This window comes from Sesamum indicum, linkage group LG6 (genome assembly GCF_026168435.1).
Source record: "Sesamum indicum cultivar Baizhima isolate 11 linkage group LG6, ASM2616843v1, whole genome shotgun sequence".
NCBI classification, from domain to species: Eukaryota; Viridiplantae; Streptophyta; class Magnoliopsida; order Lamiales; family Pedaliaceae; genus Sesamum; species Sesamum indicum.
Window position 1 is genome coordinate 6,659,816 of NC_142662.1, and position 27,896 is coordinate 6,687,711.

The following is a 27,896-nucleotide window of genomic DNA, read 5'->3' on the forward strand; positions in this document are numbered from 1 at the left end:
ATAATTTAAATTAAAACAGTGAATTAAAATCATGATACAGAAAAATATACTAAGTTTTTTTTTTAAAATTTAAATATTTATATCAATATACATGTTAATGAACAATAATAATAATAATACTTTATTAATTAATTTAAATTAATATTTAGTTTAAATATATTTTAATGAATTATGTACTATAAAATAATATTTATATTTAAATTACTATTATATGTATCTATAATGAAAACTTTAATATTTTTTATTATTTTTAATTTTAAATAATCAATTTTTCTTATTATTTAGAAATTTTCTTTTTCTTAAATAAAAAATTTAATTTATTAAAAATATGAAAAAGGAAAAAAATTGCGCAACGCCTACTTACCTTGGGCAACCGATGGGTGGCGGCAGGGGGGTTGGGCCTGGCGAAAGGTTGAGGGGGGAGGGAGAGTGTGCTTAGTGTGGGGCGAAGGGAGGGGAGGGGACGGGTTTATTTTATTTTATTTTTTATAAATAATAATTTATATTTATATTTTATGATTATAAATATAATATATATCAAAATTGATTCAATTTGATACTTGGTCGTTTAAGATCTAATGGTTGAGATAAATTGATCAAATCTTACGGCTATTATGCAACAAAAGAATACCCAACAATCGTGAAAATAAAAAATATATATATGATAAATTAGCGCATAACAATCTGTTAACAAAAAATTAATGCTATTAACTTCACTTAACAAATATACTATATTTAAGAAAACAGAGGGATTTTTCTGCCTATTTCTAAACGATTTTTAGCTGAATTTTAAAAAAATAGAAAAAAATTTAGTTGAATTTAAAAAACGTAGGAGGCTAATATACAATTTGGCCTATCAAAAAATTGGTAAAAGTCCACGGAGATCAGAGTATGACAGATCATCTTCAGATGTGCCAAAACATTTTGTAAGAAATCAGTGTAGTTGTCGACACTGCCACCACGTTGTTTGGGTCATTGATTTTAGGCATTAATATAAAAGGAAAAGATATTTGAAATCCTCAAGAATTTTCATCTCAAAATAGCAAATGTAATGGAATTGAAAGGAAGGAGTGTATATACTGAACAAAGAGATACTCATTATTTCCAGAAATCAAACCCTTGACAGGATGAAAGAATGTAATAAGGTGTAAGGGGTCATGCAAGCACCAAATACACAACACCATAAGATATTGTTCATACCAAATGATACACACCTTATATGCCAAATTACCTGAGAGGGAAACCCTAAAAATCGAACCCCCTCCTTTGAGTGAAAGGAACAAAAAGAGAAAGCATCCCCTTCATTCATGGGGGTTATCTATCTTGTATGAACAGCACAAGCATCGAACAAGTTTAATTTTAACTTTGATACAGACACAGCCTTTTCAACTTCACATTCCCCAACGGTTTCTGGAGTCAATGACTTGTACTTTACTGATGCAAGTGTTGCAAATGCTCTTTTCCTTCTGTACAATTATATTAGCAATCTGTCTGGTGGCAACACAGTCCTTCCCATGAATCAACTCTAATCACAATGCCTGTAGCAGAACTGTGCAGGGCTAGCCGTCAAAAAAAGTTCAACTAGAGGCAGGGTGGAACCAAGCAAATTGAGTCCTAGGTCTGAACCATGCATGCAAAATTTTGCACCAGCATCCACGAAAACCATGCAGCATAACCCAGATTGCAAATGCAAAACATGGGCTATATAGTTACCTCAAATCAACTGTCACTTCCTCAAGTGATAAGCTACATATATTGAGCCAACCACTGTTTGCACATATCCAGAACTGGAAGTGCATTGGCATGTAATGCCTGCAGGGGGGTTCATATGTTAATATTTTCAGGGTTAAACACAACATTCACAGTACAAAGTTAAAGGAGAGGGCTTCTCTCAAAGTAATATTCTAGGAGACCTCAAAACTAGTAACTTCAATTAAAATAATAGTGCGATTAAAGCAAAAATCCAATATATGACCTGAAAAAATTTCCTTGGTTTGACATGATCTGTTTTACAAAACTTTCACAAATTTGAGAAGATGTAAGATTACTCCCATTTCTCTAACTGTTGCTTTATCTTCTCTCCCAAGGTTTTTCCATCTTCTACTTTTTCCTTTTGTCCAATAAATATTCCTTGTTTTCTTCACTTAACACATAATCTATTTACGACCTGTATTTTTACTGTTAGAGAATGGGACATACAGGAACTATTGAGTAGACAAAGTAAATAAGTGAGGTGTGTGTATAAACTACAGAGAAAAGGAGCAAAAGTCTAATGATCTCTAGACAGGACACAAAGTGGGGACGGATCATGAGATCAGGAGAGTAACTCACCGATATCCTGAATCTGAATAGATAACACTTGCGTTCATTGTTACTACATATCACCTTTGCTCTTCTAAATTCTATAGCCCTCACAAACTGAACATTAGACTGTGTAAACTAAAAGGTTTCACCCAGTTTTGGACCCCATTCATATGTCATATAAACTGCCATTGTTTGCTCAGGTCACATAGATCACAAAAAAGGACCATAGTAACTGTTATACTTTCAACTCGAGTTCACTGCATCACCTAGGTTTCATGTAGAAACTAAAGGCACGATATCTAATTTATGATGAAGAAGCAGAACCAATTTCAGATTAATTATAATTTGACTTTCGAGATTGAAAATAACCTGATGTGCGACATACTGAACATCAGCTACACTTCCGCTTCTAGATGCAATTTGGAAAGCACTTTTTAGACGACCACAGACGACACAAGCCAGTACTTTCCTGCAAAATCCAATCTAGACTTAAGACATTCATATTCCACTTGGTGATGCAAAAAGTTAAAAGGAATGAAGAAAATGAGATTCTTAATAGACCAAATATTCATTGTAAAATGCCCAATCAATTTTCTTTATCATCTTTGTAGTTGCAGTGCCAACAATGTGGGAACAAGCAACATTGACTACATGGACTACTTAATGTCTAACAACGTTCACCACAAGTACTCTTTCTGAAATTTATCATGTAAAGCTGCTTTTGCACAGGGAGTTTGGAAATGCAATCTCATGTCAGATGCGGGGAGGAAAGTCTGATGCGGTCCCAACCTCATACTCATTTTGACTCAGTAGTCCAGTTCTTTTAATAGAGCAATCTAATATACAAGGCTAAACACTTAAGATACACATATTTTACTTCTTTTGATATACTAATGGCATGCATGAATCAATATATTGTTGGATAGCATGCTTCACGTAATCGGCGTGCAACTCAGAATTCTTGTTTAATAGGTAAAAAGGAATTTCACCTGTGGCTGCTAGTCAACATGTCGATAAGGCGATCAGGACGTTCCTTATGTTTATTGGCATACACATTAATTGCCGCTCCCAATACCTGAAAAGCACATTAGATGCATTCACAATAAATATGTGGCTGCCAAGTAACTCAATACTTAAAGTGACGATTTAAGAGCTGCTGTATCAACATAAACTTAATAGAACATCATAAAGCTAAATTTCATGAAGTAAATCATAGAGGTCTATCTCCCCCATAGTGGAAAAAGTAAAACAGAATCCAGTACAAAAAAATCAACTTAGGGCACATTTATTTCTTGGTATTGAGCCACATATCCCATTTAATCGTGTTCTATGTTTCGTTTACTTCCGAATGCCCAAGCCCATTACTAACACATGCAGCCCGCTACACATTAGGATTATGCAAGGATCGTGGTCCAAGCCTTGGGGGTCTTATTATGTATTCCCAATGGCTCATTGCGTTTGTATTAATTTTATGCACCATGACTGCCATTTTAACAATTCATTTTGACTGAACACCCATAAAGACTTTTGTATCATCTGTCAGTAAATTGAGGTTGAATGTCTTTGGCTTCTTATAATGTAAAAAGGTCAATTGCATACTATATCGCACATTCTAACATTATTAAACAAACCAAAGATAACAAAATCAAGATTTAATACGACTATTAAAATACTGATGTAAACATAACATTAAATATTCATTACATGGCTAATTATGATTTTAAGCACAACCTAATCAACTCTTGAAAAGTAAATGAACCCTTAAAGAATAACCTAATCCCACATATGACATGAGGAGAAGTACCCTGCTGTTATTGTGGGAAGATATTTGAATTAGTTTTTGCATTGGTGCAATAGATTTCTTGAGCAACTTGCTTAACCATATTCCCAAAGTGAAGATGAATGGAGTAGTTGCTACTGGAGCCTATTGCATCCGCATCCTGCTTGAAGAGCTTTGGGCCAGGGCAGCGACAGGACAAGCCCATTCTCAAAGTTGAAATACTAAGGCTCAAATATTCTTAATTACACGGACAAGTACCATTTTTCCTAAATGGTCCGTCTAGTTTCTTTAACCGAAAACATCTCAGTCAGTCATCCAATAAACTACCCGCCAAAGCTGGCGGGTCATTTAGCATTAACATAGGCTTAAAAATCTTTTATCTTCTTAAGTCAGATAACCAGTTTTGCTGCACAATATATAACTTAGATTATGCTATTGTCTAAGCTATACTAGTACTTGCGATCTAAAACATTGGTATTTTAGGTTTTTCATAATCTCATTTCACTTTACAACTGTACAAGTCCACAAAATTATTGGTTTCATCTATTACAACAGGGAAAACTGCTTCCAGAGGGACGGAAGAAAGCTATAGTACCTGATCCCAATCGTCATCATCTATGGTACCCTTAATGTTTCTGAAAAACTCGGTTAGTTGACCTCCCTTCTTCCTTTCAGCAAGTGATGCAGCAACACCAGCATATATGTCGACAGCTGGAATGATGCCAGCACAAAGACATGTAAATCTTCATAAACACAATATACTGGAGCTATTACAGCAACGAAGGACTCACACTTGACTTGATAAATTATTACCTGGAAGATTGAATTCATATATTACTTGGAAAGCCAAGTCAAAGTTTTTTTCAGCAAGAGTTTCTGCAATTTCACATCTTCTCCTGCATATTCAATTAAAGCCATTTTAAAAATTTAATAATGAACTAAAACTTTCACATCAGTGACATGAAGGCGTTAGGCATTCAGAGAAAAGGGAGCAGGGAGGAAAAAGGCGAAAGAGTTTAACACTTCAGTTGGCATAGAAAACTTTCAAGATGAGTTCCTGCTAAGAGCGACAGTAAATGGAATAAGGAATCCTGAAATGCTGATATCAATCTGGTACGCAATAAGAAGCTCCATAGCAGGTTGATTTTCTGAATTTCATTACTTCACTCTGTAACCTCAACAATTCAATACTACGAAAATGGAAAAAAATGTGATAATTCTCAGCCAGATTCAACTTTTTGGGAGCATTACTCTAATGATTTTTTACATGTATACTCTAATGTTGCCATATCTCCAAGTTCAGAAAGAATAGAGAAAAAAAGGCAGAAAGGACCCAGGTTGGAGTTCGGTCTGAATTCTAGAAAAGGAAATTGAAATTCCGGATAACTACACATAACCTTGTACTCAAATTTAGATGGTGAAAGTTGATAATGTCTTAGGACTAATCAACACTACACCAAGTTGAGGTCCACGGAGGAGAGATCTTTTTTCGTTCCAGTTGTACAAGGCATGCTATCCTATACTGAGTTGGACATGGTCAACCATGAGAAAACTTGAGCAGCAATAATAAAATAGAATATTATAGAACCTGAATGTCTCATGATCATTTGGATTGCCGAAAAGAGAGTGTTTCCATTGTGATCCATCTGCATCATTGAAGCTTCTCACGACATCCATCTATGCATTGACAAGAATTGTGAAAATCTAACCCAAGTAGAAATGTAAAGATACAAGCTACATGTTTCATGACTTAATTGGTAATATTAATCATCAAGGACATTGGAAACAAAGTTAACTTAAGACTGATTGAGAAACAGTTTAATACCTACAAATTTCAAAATGCATTAAAAAAGAAAAAAGAAAAATCTTGACGAGAAATAGCCGTGAAATAGTCAAATCCAATCTGAACTGTTCAACTGAAGGCAACCATCCAGAGAAGATCGTCCTTCCATGCCGTGAAATTGGCTAAATGACAGGTTAATCTTCTGAGGGGAAGGTCCCAAAAACAAGCATTTCAGAAAAGAAAATTCCAGAGATATCCAGGTTTAAAATTGCCATAATACGCCATTTTCACATGGATTTATCATACATATAGCGAAAAAGGTTTAGACAGGCATTCTGTTGCAGATTTTCAATGAAAGTTTTATCAATAACTAAGATGGAAAAGAAAGGCTAAGATCTTTAGTCACCAAGCTCAATAAGCACCCAACACTGCCAAAAATATTTTCATATTTGATTAACAATGAGCTGGTTATATTGGGAAAACCAGAACCGATATATGCACTCCTCTCCATAAGCAAGTGATATAATCCTGGCCAGCTAGTGGCTTCCACAATTATTGCATATCTATACCTGAATTGCAACGCGAGCAGAAAATTTGACCAATCCTTCTTCAGTAAGCTTCTCTGAAGCAGTTTTTCCCCGGATACCTTTGGTGACAAGTTTTGTGGAATCTCCCACTTTATATCGTGCTGACAACCCTTCATCAAAATGCATCTGCACCAAAGACAGATTAAGATATACAGAAGAATAAAAATGAGAATATAATGCAAGTCACCATTTTGAAACATCACAGCTGGTCCAGACAAGATTTATTTTAGCATCCTTCTCAGAGTATAGCAAGTTTCTAACACACCCACATTGAAGCATGATTCATGCAAATCAGATGCTTACAATCTCTGCATAACCTTCAGCACATATGAACGGAATGAATGACAAGGAAAGCAAAGAAAAGGAATGATTACCTTAGCATGTTCCAAGTGCTTTAGAGCTTCATCTTGAGAAGCAGAGTTCATAAACAACTGAATACAGCAAAGGCCAGCAGCTACGTGGTCCTTTTTTATTACCTAATCCATCAAGTCAAATATAGTAAATGATAACTTATCCAGAAGCCAATTTATTTGATTTAAAAATTATTAAAACAATCTGTGTGTGTCAGTATGTGGCTGTGCACATGTGTGCGTGTGTATGAGAGAGAGACTAGATCAAAAGTTTCCTTGAGAGAAAGAAACGCATTAAATAAAGAATGCTTCCCAATGATTAGGAGAAAAGAATCAGGGGCCCAATAATGCAACGCAGTAATTATTTTTTCTCTCTTTTCCAGAATTCATCAACCAGCTATGGTAGATTAAAGTCCATCTAAACAGTCCCGCAGGGGGGAAGGGAGCTAAAAATTATATTAGTACATCCAGATATTTTTTATATTCAAGCTTAATGTGCACAACCCCAACATCTGCAGAGCAGGAGTTACATCTAACTAAAGTATCAGGCAATTTTTCGGCCATATTGCCATTATGCAGTTGAATAAATCTTTCCTAACAATTATCTCAATAATTACTTTAATACTCCATTCGTCCTAATTTCATCATGTTAATATTGCTCAACATGCTTGTGTGCAATATAAGTCCCACGTGGCCATGAACCAGCATTGATTAATTTTTATAACAAATGTGACTCTTGGCTTTTCATACATCAATCAGGATCCAGTTGAGCAAATGCTCACTATTCTACCCAAGGGAGACACTAATCTTTGTCTCGCGTACTCAACAGTGGCTTGTTCACTTAATAACCTATAATTAGGATACTAAAAACAAGTTAACAGCAAAACTTGAACTTGAAGAGATGTCAAATGCAGACTTTTGAGGTGAAAGTACATATTATGCTGTTATAGTGATGATTATGCAACAATCATCATATTTATCTTTTAGTTCGGGACTATTTCATGTCATCAGGTCCATTTAGAAATTGGACCTGCTGAATGTGTCAGGCCAAATTGTTTAAGAAATTAGTCAGAGATTTTAAAACATGATGCATTTTTTTTTTTTTTAAGGGAAGACCCATATAGATGAGCCATATGTCATTTTTGTAATTGATTTCTATCTGAAGTTAAAAGTCAAAACAAGGGAAGTAAAGAATACGCAAGTGCACACACCTGGAATTTGTATAAATAATTGAAATGCTTATGGGTTTCACAATAGAGGCAAATTCGAGCAACGGCTGCAGTAGTGTGCTGATTCACCAACTGATCTTGTGTTGTTGCAATCCTCGATGATATCACTTCCTCCAGGACAGGCATGGCACCATAACCAATACACAGGTCACATAAATCATCAATTGTTCCATAATCAGTTGCTAAAGGATCAGGTCTTTGAGGAGAAGAAGATGAAGCAACTGCTCCCAGAGAAGATGGCTGAGGTGGATTAGGAACAGAGTTGGCAGGAAAAAACAACAAGCATGCCTCCTTAAACCGGCCATGCTTAAACATAAAACCGAGCAAATGCTGACGAGCATACTGCAAAGTGAACATAATACTTTATTAAGCACATTTTTATCCACAGAAGGTAAATGAATGAAACTGGCATGAAGCTGACTGAAACAACACAAAACATAGGCACAGCCAAGAGGATGGAAACCAAACAAAGTGTGACAGTATGAGAGAATGCTGTAAACAATATGAAATGAGAATAAAGTATTAAATAGAACAGATGAACAAATGTACAAAATTACTAGCATGTGAAAGATGAATCATGCAATAAGATTACCAACAAACTCTAGGGACAAAAAAGCTACAATGTTGTCCAATAACAAGCATAGTTTAACTAACAACTGAATACTCTCATATTATATCAATACCAAAGTAGATAAACCATTTCAACAACGTGGTGGAACAGGTTATCCATAGATATGAAATGGATGTTATGGACATGAAAGTGAAATAATGTTTTCCTCTAGCAAACACAAATAGAATGTATGCAGCTAATAAAACAAAACGAAGATTGAAGAGACAGAAGCATGAGTCAAGAATGATGGAACCTTGAAAAAAAATCCAATTAATCTGCACTTACTTCTTGTAAATAGTTTACACATTCCAGGTATCTAATACTATCTAGGTTGCTACGTGGCCCATCATCAAAATCCGATGTATGTGTGGAACTATCCTTCGCAGCTTCTTGGAACCTTCTAGATCTCTCTGAACGTGGGAATGTAGAAGGCATGTATAAAACATTGAGATAGGAATCAGCAGAGAGAGGATCATCTAAGACCGCTGGTGCACTTTTAGCCAAATGTTCATATCTGTATCATATGTTGAATGGATAATACTCGTTAGTACTTCCACAGAAGCAAACTAAATATCTCAATAAAGTACCATAGTATCACAGAGATGTAGCCCTTTAAACAGAAAATATGTAAGTGAAAATCATACTTAAATATTAAACACCATAAAGGAAAAAAAAAATCGCAAATCTTAAGTCCAAGTAGGAAATTCCTGTCCTTGAGTGAAAAAATGATTGTTGGGAATTGCTGTAAAAACTCTTGATAGATTATTACGTTCAATGAATAATCATACCATTTCAAGGGTATCATGATGATAATATATCCAGAGTGCAGTAGCAGTTAAATACAACTAACTAAAAAAAGTTTCATGTGGCTTGCTGCTATTTTAATCGTGGTGCAATAAATACTTCGATAATCTTGGTTATACTAATGGAAGACCAGCTACACATTAAAATCTTCATAGGAGCAATTCAAACAGGCCAAATTATCACTTTTATTTGTAGTCAAACTGATTCCCCTGTAGAGTTCCATCTTGAATTTGTAATTTAAATGATCCGCTATCTCCAGTTCCTTCTAGTCCTTAGCAAGTTCAGAATTTGCCTTCCCACTGTCCTCTCAATCCTAACAGTCCTCAGATCGAATTCAGAATTCAGCTCCATCCTCCTTTCCCGAGAGTTCAATTAGATGAATTATTCTAACTAGGGAGAAATTTGGAGCCAGGCAGCACTTTCTGTTGAAGTTGACTTCTTCAGATCTTAAGATCATTGAGCTGCATCCTTTAGTTAATCTCAGTTCCAATATACAAGCATCAGTCCCGTTACTCAAACATTATAACTTGTATTTCACTAGTGGATGGACACTTCTTCCACATAATATCCCATTGCACCAGCATTTGATTCCGTAATAGTACAGAGAGCAGATCTCTGTCCAATTCTGTTATTTCTTTTGAAAAATAGAACAAACAAACACAGATCAAATAGGACAGGATATTTGCAATAGTACATATTTTTCAGGTGTGCAGTCTTACATGGACCGAACAGAAGCAACATCAACTGGTGGACCTCCTTCAATAGTATTGATTATCTCGAGGATCACAGGTGCAGAATCGCCCTTGTACAACTGAAGAGCTTGCCTGTACATTATCACATGAGCTACAGCAAATAGAGGAAACACACATCTTCTGAAACGAAACTTATATAGCAAAGACAAAAACAGAAAACCAATCACAGTAAGTCATTCATCCAACAGGCTTTCAGCATGCTCATGCACTGCACTTTCATCAACTTTTAACCTACTTGAATTTGACTCGAGCTTGTGCATAATGCTCCATCCGAATTAGGGCATGGCCCCATGAATTCCAAACAGGGAAAACGTCGATCTGAAGGGCAGGATAAAATGTCAACCATGGCTGTTACTGGAATACTTCAGCATAAAAATGACATTCCATATTTGTACCTTACACTTCTTGCAAGTATATACAGCCATACTATATCTTTCTTCTTGGATGAGTCGATCCCGAAGACGTTCAGAAGACTCTTTATCAGCAATGTCATCAAGGGAGGCAGCTATGCCTGAACCCAAAAGACTTTGCAGCAGTTCAGCACGTCCTAGCCAGATATCAACCTGGGATAGTGCTTCAGAGAGTTCATCAGTTGATTGACTACCAACACTAGAGCTGCCAGCATCAGAAGATGCATCATCAGCATCCCTGCCCTTCTCTGAATTACTAGACAAATCGCTGGCCCCAGAAAGTTTTCTAAGCTGGGATTTAGCAAAGAGTAGACCCTGCAAGATGCAGAATGAACACCAAATTTTAAAACTTTACTGAAGCCTTCTGCTTTAGTTCAAAAGAGAATTTCCAAACTGAACAACCTGCACAAATGTTTCTGTTGCATGATATGCTCGGCCAATAGTCTCCATAGATGCATTTTCGGGTAATTGCTGGGAGCTCAAAACATTTTTCATCTGATTAATACACAAGTCCAAAGCCCCCTTGCCGGATGCACTTTCATCTGAACATAATGAAAGCAATGCCTTGGGACAACAGATGCAATGATTAGTTGCCTATGAAACTTTAGTAATAGTTTAAATAAATGCATTAGTGCAATCAATGCAGACCAGATATACAGGACATGCATCAACTACATACAGGAAGAACTTACCAATCCTAACATTTAAATTAAAAATGAATTTCTACATGAAAACACAAATTTCCATGCAATAACACATAAATCACTAATGGCTCAAAGCCAAGTAAATCAGGTTCTGATGCCAATGAAAGGCTCAGTGTTTGAATTGTTTTTGTCCTATATCTTGTTAAAAGGAGGTTTTGAGGCTCCATAGAAACACGTTAATCCTAATTGCTAACATTGGTCCTCAGGATTGCGCTGAGGTTCAGGCACCACATACAGTGCCTATGGTGGGGGTTGGGCATCAAAGATGAAATAACAAATCCTGTTAATAGGACAACAAATTGACATCAGATGCCCCACAGCATTAATCAATGAGCAACACTGAAGTGCCTGCTAAAAGTCAATAAGGACAGAATCATATAGTATTCCTCTCTGTAGGATTGGCTAAGTTAGACGACATAAAGCAGTCAGCTTGTCTCACAAGAATGTTCCCTATGATTCGTGCACTGTAACACAGTTCTCCACAAAGTGTGCTATAGCTTCAAAATTACTCGGCCGTTCACTGATGATTTAAACAGTCCATGGAAAAATTTCTATACCTGCATAGCTTATAAATCTTATTTCATTTCATATACTGCTATTCTTCTGCTGACTATTTGACAGAGAGAATAAAGTTCAAGGTTATGTGGTTTTAGCACGGTACAAACTACAAAGACACCAGAACAAACATTAACGGTATCACTCAAAGCAACACAACTATTTTTGTGACTCCATGATAGACATTGCTAAATGGTATCCACTTGACCTAAAACCTAATTTCTCACAAGATACCCAGATATTCAAACAAAATCGCATATTGCCAAGTCCAAAGTCTTTTACTAAAGGAAACTTCATTGTGGCAGATCACTATCTTTCAAATCTGTTGTGCAAATTCCATAATATATGCTAAGTACCTTGAATAGAATTATGTCAGGGGCACTTTCATATCGATGAGAAGATCGAACAGCTTCATCCTTTTTGAGATCACCTGTGAGCATCCACTCTGCAGCAATGGAAACAGACGGAAGCCTTTCTTGCCCATCTGCAGTGAATACTGAAACACGGTCTTCCTGAATACCAGTCATTGCCTCCCAGGCAACTTTTTCAGATTGCGTTAATCCAGAGCTCTTCCTCTTCCTCTGGCTATCCTTCGGTGCACCCTTATCTCCTGTGTTACGAGGAGTCCAGGAAAATGCTCTGCGAGCCTCTTTCTGCAAATTACTAAGGCTGCTAGTAAATGATGACCGTGTGGGCGTGCTAGCCTTCATTCTCTGCTTTGGTCTTGGACCAGAAACTGAAATTCTGGAGTCCCTGGGAGGGGAACTCATGCTAATAGCAATAGCTTTGGCAGCATATGCAAGAATCATGCCGTTGTCTCTCAATAAGGGGAACTCTTTAAGAATCTGCTAGCAGTTAATACACAAAATGTTTCATTACTTAGTGAAGCATACATCAAGGAAATAACATACAAGGTAATGTACCAGAGAAGCAGACTGCAGTTGCTTCCTCATCAGCAGAACTTCTACAATCAAACGAGGGTGCTCATGTAGGGACGAGCATCTTTGCTGCCATGGCAATGGCAAGGAAGCTAATACACGAAGACCTAAAGCCCACGAGTTCAGCTGGGAGACCTCAACCTCAGACAGATTACCATCTCTTCTCTTTAGGAAGAAGTGCACCTTATTGAAAGCAAACACAAACTTTACTTGCCAGAACAAGTCAAAAATCATTGTCATTTTTCAGACATCAACCTGAAAAGGGAAAGAAACTTCTCAACATACAAGAAGCTGCTTGGATCGAAGATCGGGCAAGAGCTGCATTGCGCTCATTGCAACAGGCAAAGCATCAGCAGAGTCGCGGAGGGAAGAAAGAAATCGTGAAGCTTCTGCAGGGCCACCACCATTTACAGGGTCTGCATTGAGAAGCTTGACAAGTTGACGGCCTTGAAGTTCTCTACGCAGTTCTATAGAAAGCCCTGCACTTTCAGCCACTTCTAAGGCAACAGATACTGCTCCTCTCTCAGCCAATCTAAGTGCAAGACCCTCTGGATCTTCTTTACAGTCTCTCTCAACCTAGATAGAAATAAAATTGGATGGAAAGAACAGAGATTTATAATAAGAATCCAGCAAAGAGATTATTGAAAAAAAAATTCATAATTTTATTTATTTTATGCATAATATTTAAAGCAAATAAACTTCACCTCTTGCCAGCTATTGTAACGATCATCTGCACATAAAATGCGTTTATATCTACAGAGAGCCTGTCTCTTTTGAACAACCTATTTATAAAAGGCACAGATATAACAGCCGACATGTTATTGCTCCCACCACAACGAAATTCTCCAAGTATTAACATAAGTTCCACTTTCTGTAGAAACAAATAAAAGCCAATTTAGGTACCTCAACTTTAAGTTGATCACCATCAGGCAAATGGCAGGTACACATAGTGAGAACATCCAAAGCTGCTTCCAGCTCCCATCTGTGTAAATATCTGAAAGAGAGAATATACAGTTTCTGTTAAACAAGCAGTAGTAAAAGGAAACAACTAGTAAAAAAACAAAGATTTTAAGCATTAAAACATAAGAAAGAGCTTTTACTGGGCAGAAAGCAAAAGAAATCTTAAATTGAATAACTAAGTACAGTGAAGATTTCACATGAATATAACATTTAAATATCAGAAAGAGCAAAACAGATCATGATTATCTTTGATTTTCAACTACAAGTATTGAAAAAGAATCACAGAGCACCAAAAGAGAAAAAAGAATCAACAGAATTGAACCAGTAGCCATACTTCAGAGCAAGTCTAGCTGCAAGTTGTTTGTCCTTCAGGCGTAGACAATATTGCCAACTATTGCTCCAGATTCGAAGGCCTGAACTACTTTGAGGTTGTCCTCGAAAAGTATCATCTTCTCCACTTATAATGAGCATCTGAAGCAACCGGTCTGAGGCCCCATTGCGTAAGAAGCGGTCTGATAGAGCAAGGGCATCCAACAAGTTTCCTTCATCTATCAACCTGTGACAGTGAAATGATCAAAACCAAGTACGAATAAGTTTCCTTTATTTCCAGAATTGTCAAGTAATATGAAAAATTGCCAAGCAAAATAAGCCTACAACGCATAGTAGTCAAGGATAAGACCCTGTAATGTAGCAATAGAGAAGAAACAAAATAAATAGGCAACTCCAACGATCTTCTCCCAATCAGGTCTTCGGTAATATATACTTTCATTCTGATGGTCAAATTAGTGCTATAATTTTTCTCCTAAGCCATACAAACAATAGATACAGCATGTTTAGATCAGAGATTCTCATGCCAACTTCCTTCAACTGCAAGATTCTAAGAATATTTATATCAAGTAAACTATAGGATGCCCGGAAAAGGGATGAGGTCTCTGATGCATAAGAAAAAACAGCACAAAAGATAAAAAACATAAACAAGAGCAGGAATATGATTGGTCAATAAGTCGTCATCAAACCCGAGGAAAATCTAGCAGAGTAGGATCAACAGCCTCAGTCCACCATACAGATTGAAACCCCAATCTGTTTCAAGTGCCATATGCAATATCTACAAACCATATAACTTCATACAATACAAATGCACACATAATAAAAGCCATTGTAGCACAATACCTGAAATCACTAACACAGACTACAGAACTTTTGATATTATCAACTCTCTTAAAGTGCTCTGCCCATCATATATAATTCAAAGCTACCCTGGTTATATTGTTTACGGTATGTTGGTTTTCTACTTGCTGAAAGTGAAAACATCATAACATTTAAGAGGAGGAAAAATGTATGCACTAGATTCTTAAAATATATATATATATATATATATATTGCCTACATTTCAAAGAAATTACATGAGAGTTCAAATATATTTACCTATCTACAGCTTTTTCATAGGGTCCCTCATTCTCCCAATCAAAAGAAAGGAAAACTGTATTATCAAGTTCAGCAATTTCGGACTTTGGAGATTCATGCCAGGCATCGGAAGCAACATTGCTCTGATCCTTAACATCAGGCAGTACCGATGAAATGTAATTGCCGACAGCCATATCATCAGTTTCTGATTCAGTGTCGCTTTCATTTTCACGAAATCGCTTCATAGCAGTTTTGGGTTCTGAGTTATCTTTAGCATCATTTTTCCCATGTTCAGACATGACCGCAAACTCAGATACTCGATGAAGGTTAGTTTGCATTTGTATCCAGCGATTCAAGGTTGGAAACCTGCTTATGAAGAAGGAAATAGCTACATAAGTTACGGTACAATTATTTATACACAATGTCGCCACATTATTTGGCTGAAACAAACCTCTCTGATTGATCAAGAGCAAATTCATAGAAAAACCTATCAACATCAGGTGTCGGCAGTAATCCACCATTTAAGGAACTAGAGATAGCTGTATCACTGCCACGGTATAACATGGTACTGCCAAATACACATGCCAGGACAGCCCTGACAGCAGATAATTTGACAAGATGCTTCACAACATCCAACTTGAGAGGGTATAAAGGGACTCCAGGAGTGGCAGAAGAACGAGTGTAAAACTTGGGTTTAGCTTCTCGGGAAGAAGGTGAGAGGACCTTGTTTTCAGTATAACTCTTAGGAACAGTCGGAATGACTGGAATGCAAGCCCAACCATGACCGGATCTTGGAGGGTAAACAGGAGGTACACAGGCAGAAATTACTTCGTGGACAAAGTCCGAGTTCATTATTTCTGCTACCTTTCCAGCTGCATCAGTACTGCCTCGCTCAAATACCAGACGAGTTAAAAGCTGCAAGAAGTTGACAGCACAATATAAGCCGGGTTGTGCCAGGTAGGCTTTATGCTTTTCATTTTATTGCAGAAGGCAGCCCCCCCCCCCCATCTGCCCCCAAGACTGATCAATGCCTTTTTTTCAATGCACAAGCCAAGATAATTGGCATTGAGAGTAAATGTTAGAAACAGGATCAAAAGATTTGTGTAATTCTCATAATACCAAAAAGTTAAGCAGCTATGGGGACAAGCTGGATATTCAGTCACTGAAGAATGTAGAAGCTTAAGGGAAACTATCACAATCATAGTTCATAGTTGTGTATCAACATCAATTATTATAGGAAAGATAAATCTCACAAAAAATAGAAAAAATAAAGACAATAATAAAGGAAAAAGAGGATGAAGGAATTTTACGTCTTTGGGCCACTCATAAACAAGTGAAAAATAGTTGAAGTCATGAGTCGTATCCGTCCCGTCAACAATGTCACCGATTGCAGCAATATGTAGAATGAATTGAGAGAGGAATGTTGTCATCTTGGAACCAAAAGGGCCAAAAAGTCTTTTTTCTGATTCTTTGACATCATAACTTGCAGAATTTACTGTGCTTTCACCAGCCTCTGGAGTCATAGGTGACTGCTTTAAGGTTCTCAAACCAAGCCCAAGAACTCCATCCTTGTCAAAGCTTGGAAGCCCTCTCCCATCAGAATGTGGACCCTCCCCGCTAGCCCCACTAGCAAGATCCCTTTCAGCTTCTTCATCAGCAATAGCTCTTGCTAAATTGTGAAGCTTACCTGAAATATTCTCAACAGATAATAAGGATCGGAAGCCTCATCAACAGGTCTGTTAGAGAGCCAGCAGAGCAATAACAATAAATCTAGAAATATTTGTGTAAGAGGTGAAAAAGCTAACCACTAAGAAACTGCTGCTTGCCCTTATGAGCATCTTCAATCATCTGATGAAGCATAACAAGTGCACGATCTCTGTTTCCTTTTCTATGAAACTCCTTTGACAATGAAAGAATCGTTTCACCAGATAAAAATTCCTGAAGAGCTGGTGGTTTGTCCTGAAGAGATGAATTAATGTTGAAAAGAATTATTGTAAAGATATGCCACACTACACAATCGATAATCAGTTAGGAGAATGATCTCCATGAGGTCGTTGTGGAGTATCCATGGTGCGTGCCCAAGAGCAAAGACACAGACCCAGAGGGAGCAGCAAGTTTTGCATAATATAAAAGTGAACATGTTGTCAAAAACTATGGGTACAGAGGAATGCCAAACATAATGTAGTGCATGTACACATTGAAGTATTTTCATCACTTGACAAGGGAACATAAGTCAATACCTGTCTAGCCTTGTGGATGAGATGTATGCCAATATATCAGCTAATTCAGGGGTAAATACAGGATTAAATCAGCTTAAATACATGCTCAGATGTAAAGAAATTACAGATAGGAATAACTAATGTCTATATCTCTGGTTATTAAAAAGAACACTCTGGATTCAAACTTGAAGCTCAGATTACCTGTTCCAATAACTCACATAGACGCTTGAGAACACGTTTAACAACAGAAATTATTGTCACTTCGCGGATTTGATCCCAATAAGTTGATCCAAACTTTGGGACGCTACCAGGATAGATCTCAGAAAGCATAACTTGTGCCTACATGTCAAAATTGATCACATAGTCAAACTGAAACCAATTTTCAAGCATTTCTTTCATGTTAGATCATAAATGATCCGTAAAAAATAACTCAACAACCATTACTGAAGCTAAGTCAGAAGACATACTGAATAAGCAAGTTATAAAACCCTCCCCCCCCCCATCTTGGAGAAAAGAAAAAGAAGAAGAAATCTTCCAAAAAAAGAAAGAAAGATTAAACTAGTAGTATGAATATATTGGGTGACTGAACATATTAAATAACATTTAACTAGACAATTCACTAATTACAAGCACTATAAAAGCACAGTAGGGTATGTTACTTGATTCAAAAGCTTCAAAGACACATTAGGTAACTTCGAGCACGCTGCAGCTACATCGATGCATAGAAGAATCTGCAAGGAAAAAAGAAGTCAGTCTCAACAACATCCAGAATACATTGAGCAACTTCACTACTGCAACGACTTTTGAGGGCCAAGGAAAGTGGGGAACACCTACAGCTGCCAAAGGACCCAACTGAGAGCGCAGTGCCAAGAAATCCAATTCTTGACCTGAAGTACCATCAGCAGCACGAGACACCACATCCTCCACCTAATACTCATTTAAATCAGACATCAGTTTCAGGTTTTCTTGGAACCTCTATGACAACTTTAATTAAACAAAATTTATTTGAAGTCCTGTAAGAAATAAAACCTCAAATTAAAACTCAGCGAGATAGTTAATTGCATTTAACACAATAATTGTTGACTTATCAGCTTGCCTATCTTGTTCATTTGGTTTTCCCCCCTTTCTTATTGTGTGACTGGGTGGTGCCAATACAGTCACATTCATGGTGGCTTAGTGTGTTCCAAAAAATTGCAGGGGGGAAGCATTACTAAGGAAAGCACGAGAGAGAGGTTCCCTTCACATCAATAGACGAGGTATTACAGAGGAAGCAAGGGAAAAGTAAGAAAGAATTCACTAGATGGCATCTGACAACTCATTCAACAAAAGCAAAAAAATAAAACATTGCATGGACCAGATGTCATTCTTAGATGTGTAAGATGTCAAGAAGTTCTACATAAAAAATAACTTGAACATCGGTGAAATCATAAGATTTTCAATGAGCTAAAAATATATATAGGCATGAGTTAAGATCATACAGAAGCTCTTTTGAAGGCCCCATCCACCCATTCAGTCAATTCCAGAGTTGCTTTGTCTTCTGGAGGTAGGGAAAAACGAGAAATAGCCTCCTCCCCAATGTCATATTTTGCCCTCTGCATGCATCTGAAGTACAATTAAACATCAGCGCCTATCACAATGGGACATGAAAATATACAGTTTCCCAAGCATACAATATATATGCCTATATAAAATACACATGGATATCTGCATAGATCACACAAAATGAATCTTATACAAAATCATATGACATCCATAACCAAAACACAAGATTGCTGCGATTGATACAATAGGGTAAGGGAATGGGAAAATCACAAGAAAGCAGACTACGGGTATCGACCAATAGAACAACTCACAGATTAAGTAGCTTAGATGGGGCAGCACGCAGCACTGTTAGAGCCTCCTTCCACCTCCACTGACGTTCAGATAATGGCGGGAGGCGTTGTAAAATTGACAGGCGCCATTCCCAATCTTCAATGGTACGTTTCGCCTTCAAAATTCTCCATTCTAAAGCTTGTTTACTTCCAGCAGATACACGGCCATCCAAGGAATTTTCAAGATTGGATAGTGATAATGGAAGTTGTTGCCTCAAAATATCAAGTACTTGTCCTATAAATGAGATAACCATCTCATTTCCCCCCTCAACTGTTGTGACATCTGCTTGTCCCCCACCATGAACATTAAATGAGTTGGAAGAAATTCTTGTTGGATCATAAGATGTTAAATCAAGTTGTAGATTGTCCATGTATAGAAGTGATATAATAATATTCACCATATATATCTGCATTGAAAATTGACACACCCTTGCATAAGCCATGAAGGAGAACGAATAGAAAAGCAAAAATATTAGGTAGATAGCATTTATAAACCCAAAAGAAAAAGAAAAACAAATGCTAGGGGTTAAAATAGAAGTCTGCAGCCAATATGGCAGATTCAATCCAGTTAAGCACAAAATATGTGAAACAAGACCCAATTAGGTCCACTGAATTGAAAGGCAATGAGCATGGAAAGGTTAAGACCACTTCTGGATCTTCAGCAGAGAGATGCTTACTTTCATATTAAAAGTTCATTATCAGCACAATTGTTCCACATTTACAGCAACTAGGTTCTTAATGGCAAAGATCATTAATAAGATGGTAGATACCATGATAATTGCTGGACATTAGGAAAATAAAGCAGGACGCACGTGTAGCTATATAACTGCATACTGCAGTAGTATTTTGCATAACTGAACTGAGTGTCTGAAATTGAATAGCATTATCTGAGTCTGCACACTGCTACTCAGGAGAATTCACCCAATTAACAAGCAATTCAAGGACAGTCTTGTATCCGTTTCTCCTGGTTGCCACAGCTGTGTTCATACGGCGTGGAAGATGATTTTGCAGATTTGAGAAAGCAATATAAAATGACAGAAGACAGCTCACCCCAACCCAACAAAAAGAAAGGAAAAGGGAAATTGAAGGGACGTAGATACAGAAACAGAAGGGCGATCACGAAAACTATACCTCCTTTGTCCATATCATAATCAGGTTACTCTACTTCTAGCTTGAAACGTCAAAACTAAATCATGAAGTCATACTAGCTGAATCTGTTCTGATATGCAAAAGTTCCTGATGAAGTTATTACAACTATAAAGGAGTAAACGTTGAATTTGATATAATTAAGGCTATTCTAATTCTACTTTTTTTCTTATTTGTTTATATGATTCTTCAGTTAATGGTAACTGTGCAATACCATTAAGGGGAAAAATATCAGAATTCTTCAAGCAATGCCATTCTAGCAATTTTTACGGTGTATTTTGTGAATTATACTTTTTTTTAGATTAAAGTTTAGTCAAGTGCTGCTGTTTATTTTCTTACTAGAGTTTTTGTGCGTATATAAGGTCTCTGTAGCCTCAAGAAGGGGAATTTTATATACTTATTCACCTATATTTCATTCTCAGTGACAAGATTAAAAGCGGTTTTCTCTTTGTAAAGTGCACTCTAGAAATTGTGCTCTGTACTTCAACTTCATATTTTATTTATTTTCACCACACTATAAACAGACAAAATAATTACTCTTGGTGAACAAAATACTTGTATGATAGTTTTCCTTGCATCGCCATATCCTCTAAATCACCATAGGACTTGTTGATCCTCTCGCTTCAGGTTATATTAGTCAAAGTGTTGACTAAAAGGAGGCAGTTAACAAACAAAAGAAAAGAGAGAGACAGAGAGAGAGACACACAATATGTTTCACTTCAACAAAATGAATAACAATGTAGATGCACAACACAAAAGGGCCAGAACAGGTTTACATGTTATAATGGTTGGATAAATCTTAAGAACATTCCGGTAGCAAGGAACCAAAATGTGGAATTTCGAATCAAAAGAAAAGAATTTGCTAGCAACTTTAAAACAGTCATCTATTCCAGGTTCTCATTATTTTGTGAGACATATTTCACTCAATCCCTAAGAATATATTTTTATTACCTAAAAGGGGAACATTTCACATGCAAAACAAGCTTACTTACAACCCTCTCTCACGCTTTTCAATAACAAGCCCTTTCCAAACCAACTACGGCCTAGGCATATAAATTGGTTCTTGAGCTGAAACCATGATTTTGGAGGGAAAAGAAAATGGAAAATGGCTACTGCAAAATATTTACTTTATGATGGTTTGAAGAGTGCATAGCTGCCAAACCTTGCGGGAAGTATTGGTGATTGCATCTAAATGATTCTTCAGTTCTTTTAAATAATATGAAGTCATTTGTTGATCTACTGTTGCAACAGTATTACTCTTTTCCATAGTCCCAAGCGCAAGAACAGCAGACTGAATAGCATATCTCATGTGCATAAGTTCAATGTCTTGCATCCTGCCACAAATGTAATGTGAAATAAAACAGTAATCAACAACACAAAACAGAACACGTGAATGATGTAAAAAGGAAAAATCCTCCCAATGCATGAACAAATAGAGGCTGCAGGCAAAAGTATTTGAGTTATAGTAGAAGCAATATCTCATTAGGCAGTTAAAATTACAAAGCAGAAAATGAAGGCAGCAATATTCTGCACTCAAGTGCAAAACAAAGTCAATACTAATTTGCGAAGATATTACAAATAGAGATATAAAGTTAGAGAAAAGAATAATTCATAATTGAATTGACTGTCTATCGCTCAGAAAATTGATTGGCTACAAAAGAATAGCACAGTATCATTAATTATATAATATTCAGATGAATCAGATCGACCAACATTTAAGACAACATTAAAATAGTTTCTTGAATCATGAGAAAATAGGACAATTATCCACTAAATCAGTATACCATATCAAAGCTCTAGAACAAGATATCATATCCTATAATTAAAATTTAAAACCTAGTTTTTAATATTTTCCGTGCCAAGAAAAGACTAGAAAAGGTACTTTCCCTTATTTTTAATGAATAAGCATCAGAACCAAACCATACACAGGATTTTCTACAGTCAACTCAAACAGGAAGAGGACTGAAACCTTTTATACTTGAGAAAGCATTGAGTATGGTCTTAATAACAAAATCCAACATGATTTAAAGATGGTTATTTACTAGAAAGGGCAACAAAAGTAGGATTCAGCTATACAGCTGAAGGTAGGAGTTCAAGGGAAGCGCGAGTGATAAAAACATCTTAAATTTATGATTTTCACAGACACATGGAGAGCTGATCTGTTGACCTGGAGGCTGAAGCATGGATATTACCACTAAACCAAGCATTAAATAAAAACAAATTCGCACAATTATGCAATCATAAGCCCATAGAACAAGAAGTTTTCGCTACCATATGCGAGGCAGCAATTCCACTGCCCTCAGCTGATTCTATTAGCTTATTTGAGATGTAGTTAAAATTAAAAAAAACATAAATTTCACATAACAAAGACAAAAACAAATGCAATGTGAACTTATAAGCACACCTCCTCCAAGCTGCTGGAGTGGAAGTAATTGGCTGCATGCTAAGCAGTTCAATCGCATCTTGAAATTTTATGTGGGGGGCTAAATCAAATATTACCTACAAAAACCAGAAAAATGATGAAATACTATAAACCAGAAGCGGCGAAAATCAAAAACAATGATGCATGACCATTACACAAAATAATTGTCAAAGTTGGCTAACACGTTCAGGGCATCTGAACAAAAAAGCACAGTTGAGGGTGCATATATGTCTACAGTATTCATTTTAGAGCCTTACTCGAAGAGGACTCTGGACTGATAATCTCTCCAGTACAAAATTTTCCACAAATGGATCAAATCGAGCATCTTCATTGCCATGTTCAACTAAGTCTTTTCCAGCTAATAGTATAGAGGATTTCAGACTCCAAGATTGACCAGAATTGTTACAGGCAACAAAGGAAGCAATGTCAAGCTGGTAGCATAATGTATCACAAAGATGTTCTACACAGGATACCTGCCAACAAGAAAGTTGTTAAGCAAAGTCAATTGCTAGCATATTTCAGGAGAATATAATGAATATTCATGAGCACATACAAAAATATAGTTCACTGCAGGAATAAAATTTGGGTGAGTAGCAGAACAAGAAATGTACTACATGTTTACCTCATCAAACTTATTATCATAAGGGGAAGATTCTTCCAACCGAAGCGCCTGAGATTTACTTGTCCATAAAGACTGCATCAGTTTCCTTCTCATTGTTGTTTTGCCAGCCAAAAGATCCCAACTCAAGGCAGCTACCAGGGGTTGAAGCCGGGGAAACAGCATAAGAACCTAATGTGCATGCATACAAAAGATTGGCATTTCTTAAACAAAGCAATGTGGCAACCAATTGTATTAAATCCACTGATAACTTTGGAACAGGATCACGGAGACACTGATGACCTCATGAGAAAAAATAGTAAGCCCTTTTCTTAGGAGAAGTTTCAAAGCATGTCAATGGAAACTGCTGGCCTAAAAGCTTCCTTTTCCTCCAAGAGGAAGCCAGAAACCAGAAAATTCTAAACAGAATAATAATGAATAGCCTGGGAAACATGTTCACAGGTTTGTATCCGCTCTACACAGAAGGGATACATAAAAATATAGGTACACCAAGCACTGCATTAGGATATGGTGTTTATGGATCATTTTGAGCAATTAAAAAATTGTAAATGAAACATCAGCATTTCAAGGAAGAAACATCAATTGGTAAACAGCAGTCAGTGGAAGAGCTCAATAATGGAACAAAGAAGCAGGAGGCACTGCAATTAAAACTTAAGATTGAGCCATAATCATTGAGCAGCAGTGCAGATAATATCTTTTGAATACAAAATACTACAGGACAAACCTCGCAGGCTTCTTGAATCTGCTCTTTGCGCACAAACGACAGTGCAGTATCGACAACACATTCGAGTACATGCAAACCTCGGACACGAGCATAATGGAACATATCTCTCATGCAAAAAGCTGTTGCATTTTTTAAAGACAAGGGTGTGTCAGGTGAAATTGTCTCAGGTCTCAATTGTGCAATAGAATTATGAAGCCGCTGAAAGGGGAGAGGAAGCTGGTCGCCTTCATGAGTGCTGTGGGCCTCGATTTCTTCAGAGAGTAAGTCATCTTGGATGCTCTGTGAGACCAATCACACCTATGAGAATCCCTCTGAATTGCATGATAAAGCATCTGGAATAGTCTGTACAAGACCAGTTTCTTGGTTTACAAAGAACATGCTAGCAAGCACAGAGTATGAACAAATTTTATCAATATCTTCATACCAAATATACGTACATACATACTGCTCCTTCACAAACCATACAAACAGCATTATTCTCCATAGATCATCACTTTTATGCATAGCCTAAGATAACATTGTAATTTACAATATAACGATAGGCTAAGATATTTTTTTAGTGTAAGATCCATATCTTTAGGCACAGATGCAGATATCTTGGAAATGTATGTATTTCCCACCTAACATCTATAATTCCTGTAATCACAAACCCAAAAGGAGACCTGAAGTTTCTGTAAGCAAGTTCAGCAATATTCTGATCCATTCTTCACTCCATCTGGACTTAGTTCTTTATAGTTTGAAATTTTACAAACAACCAAAAAATGGAAATATTTCACATAACATAGACTGTATCGCATGATTGCAGCCCATCAGCAGGACATACTTACAACAAGATAAGTCTCCCATCTTCATGGGGGATAAAATCCTCAACCTCATGTTTGATAAACTAAGATATTTAGATAAGTAGTTAAGTACCACTATTTTGCTTGAGGTTATTTAAGATATTCCAAATGACAAACGAACGAGAATAATTACCTCTTTCTTTCAAGTGTGGTTCCTTTGGTAAGTCCCTTGAGGTCATTTGTCATGGACTCCCTCAATAATGAACTTGTTTTTATCCTAAAACTTAGTTTCTATTTGAAGAAACAAGAATAAAAATATAAGCATATAAATTTTAAAAGTCTGAACATAACCTACGGATGCATTCAACAACTTTCTTCCCTGGCTTAAAAAACACTTTGCATCATAATGATACAAATTATAAAGTGAATTCAGTGCTATAGACTCATGTCAAAGATATAGAACAGAATGCATAAAGTATACCAAAGTAAAAGATCATTCACTCCAAACAATGATATAGTGGCAATGGAAGATAGAAGCATCAACACAACCTGAAGCATCTGAAGAAGACGAGTGCAACGAGATGAAAGTGCTTCCACATATACTGAGAACACTTTATTTCGCATGGCAAGTGAGGTGTCTCCATAATCATGTTCTCCTGTTAACACCCGCTTTAGGAGATCTTGCAAAACCATGCTATTGAAAATTTTAGGAGTACAAGTCAGTTATTGAAATGAAAAAGAGAAAAGAAAAGAGAAGAAGAGAGAAGCCACTAAGAAAAACAACAATAAATAGACATGCAGATTTATCTGACAATGAAAGCCAACAACCATGTAATATTATTTTCTTTTTCCCACACAACAGCCCAGTTAAGGAGAAAAGAAATAACTGCCAGTCATATGAAGTGTTAAACTAGAAAGCAAACACAGAATTGGCATGTGAAACTTCAAAGGGAGAGGCGTGATGCAGGAAGGACCCAGGAGCATTCATCGATTTAGCACAACTTAAAAGCACCCACCACATCCTTACTAACTAAACAACAACTAACTAGTTTGGGGCAAACATACATAATTTATTCTACTTCAATCTTGTTATGTTTTTTTTCCGGAAAGAGCCTGAGGAAATCCACAGAATAAAACAAGATTTCAATGTCTTTGGACCCAGTCCAACTGAAGGGGACTGACTAAGTGTTTACTTAGTTGAGCGTTACTTGAAATGATCAGCAAAGCTGCTTCTAATTTTAGAAATACGCTATACATTTTGTTTATCTCGAAAGTTCCACATACAATTTAAGACTCAGCTGATACAGGAGAAAGTCATTTGACAAAAACCATATGGTGATATCCATGTCTAAGTTTTGGTGCCTGTAACTTCATATACGTATTTGTTTTCACCAGTAGACTCTTGCAGGCAAACTTGTTGAGCTTCTGGGCTGGCTTTTCAGTTTAATAAAATCCTTTAACTTACTCATAAGAACTAACAGATAGTGAAAGTTCTTTGGCTAAGCCCCTCATGAAATACTGACTCAAGCTTCACATACAAGTTTCTTTGTTTTATCTCTATAGCTTCGATGGTAACATAGTGGAGAAAATAAGAAGAATACAAGTTTTATACTCCATCCTTCTTCTCAGGAAAATTTCAAATGAAGACAAATACATGGTCAGAAGCTACTGAATCTTTTCATCCAAAAAGAACACATTGGTTATCACCGATAGTCGCTTTGTAGCTTGTCTGTTATTTACTACATAACATAATGCATGTGGAGTAAACAAAAAACTTAATCCCAAATTAGTATAATAATCACAGCCATAAAATTCAAGTGAAGTTCCTTCACATCACTCCACTAATCATCGTGCACAAACATCACACTCGAGGTTAGCAGCATTAGCATAAGGAGTACTTATACCGATATTCTGCTTCTTCAACTCCATAGTTCAAATGAAGAAACCTAACATGCGGGATCACCCGATCTTCATCGCCATTCTCCAAGCACTGCTTCATAGCATCCAGATGACTTACCTGAACACACTTCTGCACCAACCTCAGTGTCTTCTCCGCTTTCTCATCCTGGCGCCTCACCTCCTTTCTCAACGCAATTGCCAAACCCCCTGAATCATCATTCTCGATATGCCCCAATTGCTCCCCTATATTCACACACAACACATCAAAAATATCGGAATTCTCCAAAATAACCCCCTTCAGTTTCATCAATTCCCCTTCATCCAAAGCCCCTGCAACCCCATCCTCCATTACCTCCAAATCAATTAAATCTGGCCTCAAACGACTCAATCCAACATCTGAAACTCTTTCCAGGACCCTCAGTTCTTCAAAGCCCACACTGCCCTCTTCAAAATTCTCATTTCCCTCCATCTTTTCACCATCTTTAACTTTTTCCAGAACTCTGGAACTGGCAACATGTACATACAACAAAAATTCAGAGCGCAATTTCAACATGTTCGGGTCAAACGACCAGATATTCAACGTTGGGTCGGGGAATTGGAGTAGTTCAAGGGTGCATAGGAAGGTGAGGATAGCGGGAGAAGGGCATGAATCGGACCAATGAACGGGGTCCGGCACACCCATACGCCCGCCCTGGGAAACTATCGTCTGTATAATAGTTCGGGCTAGGTCCGGGCTTCTAGCCCGGAGGCTGCGGAGAGTGGCCCGAAATGGTTCGAATTGGCCCAGGAATAAGTGGTTTGCGGTAACTTTGGACAGGAGTTCGGTGTCTTTGTCTTCCATGGTTGGAAATTCAGAAGAAATGTGTAGATGTGCATGTATTCTGCTGACGGAGCAGGGAGAGAGAGAGAGAGAGAGAGAGTTGAGCTGAAAATGGAGGAGTGAAATTGGTCGGAAGGAATTATATAGAGTTCGATGATGCGACTTAACGACGACGTTTGAATATGTGTTTTCCTTTTCACTGATTCTTTTTATTTGTGGGAAAA

General features: G+C 37.0%; 1 protein-coding gene across 2 annotated transcripts; it reads right to left on the bottom strand.

Moving 5' to 3' along the window:
* Positions 1–1,077: 1,077 nt before the first annotated feature.
* Positions 1,078–27,791, bottom strand: LOC105164782 (zinc finger FYVE domain protein). 2 transcript variants are annotated; one of them, XM_011083543.3, is made up of 37 exons: positions 26,858–27,791; positions 25,503–25,647; positions 24,172–24,450; positions 23,451–23,618; positions 23,086–23,301; positions 22,811–22,905; positions 21,569–21,740; positions 19,243–19,667; positions 18,868–18,991; positions 18,224–18,316; positions 18,049–18,120; positions 17,591–17,728; positions 16,976–17,129; positions 16,481–16,857; positions 15,622–16,085; positions 15,192–15,536; positions 14,101–14,322; positions 13,710–13,800; positions 13,511–13,588; positions 13,092–13,382; positions 12,792–12,989; positions 12,225–12,713; positions 11,012–11,173; positions 10,595–10,924; positions 10,435–10,517; positions 10,167–10,271; positions 8,929–9,157; positions 8,016–8,375; positions 6,829–6,930; positions 6,437–6,580; positions 5,673–5,761; positions 4,898–4,980; positions 4,680–4,795; positions 3,294–3,379; positions 2,674–2,773; positions 1,714–1,812; positions 1,078–1,549 (listed from the first exon to the last, which is right to left on the bottom strand). In XM_011083543.3, the coding sequence occupies exons 1-36, from the start codon at positions 27,691–27,693 to the stop codon at positions 1,747–1,749; spliced, it is 7,527 nt and encodes a 2,508-aa protein (XP_011081845.1). In that variant the 5' UTR covers positions 27,694–27,791; the 3' UTR covers positions 1,078–1,549; positions 1,714–1,746. The 2 variants fall into 2 exon arrangements, with proteins under 2 accessions (XP_011081845.1, XP_011081844.1); XM_011083542.3 differs by having other exon boundaries at positions 1,078–1,812.
* Positions 27,792–27,896: the final 105 nt, after the last annotated feature.

Bases quoted from the DNA above. Each gene is read 5' to 3' on its own strand.
- LOC105164782 (XM_011083543.3), bottom strand. From the start codon at position 27,693: ATGGAAGACAAAGACACCGAACTCCTGTCCAAAGTTACCGCAAACCAC. The intron at 19,668-21,568 runs GTTTGGCAGCTA...TTTTCAATGCAG, and splicing joins TCACCAATACTTCCCGCAAG to ATATATATGGTGAATATTAT. The intron at 17,729-18,048 runs GTAACATACCCT...TTTGACATGTAG, and splicing joins CTTTGAAGCTTTTGAATCAA to GCACAAGTTATGCTTTCTGA.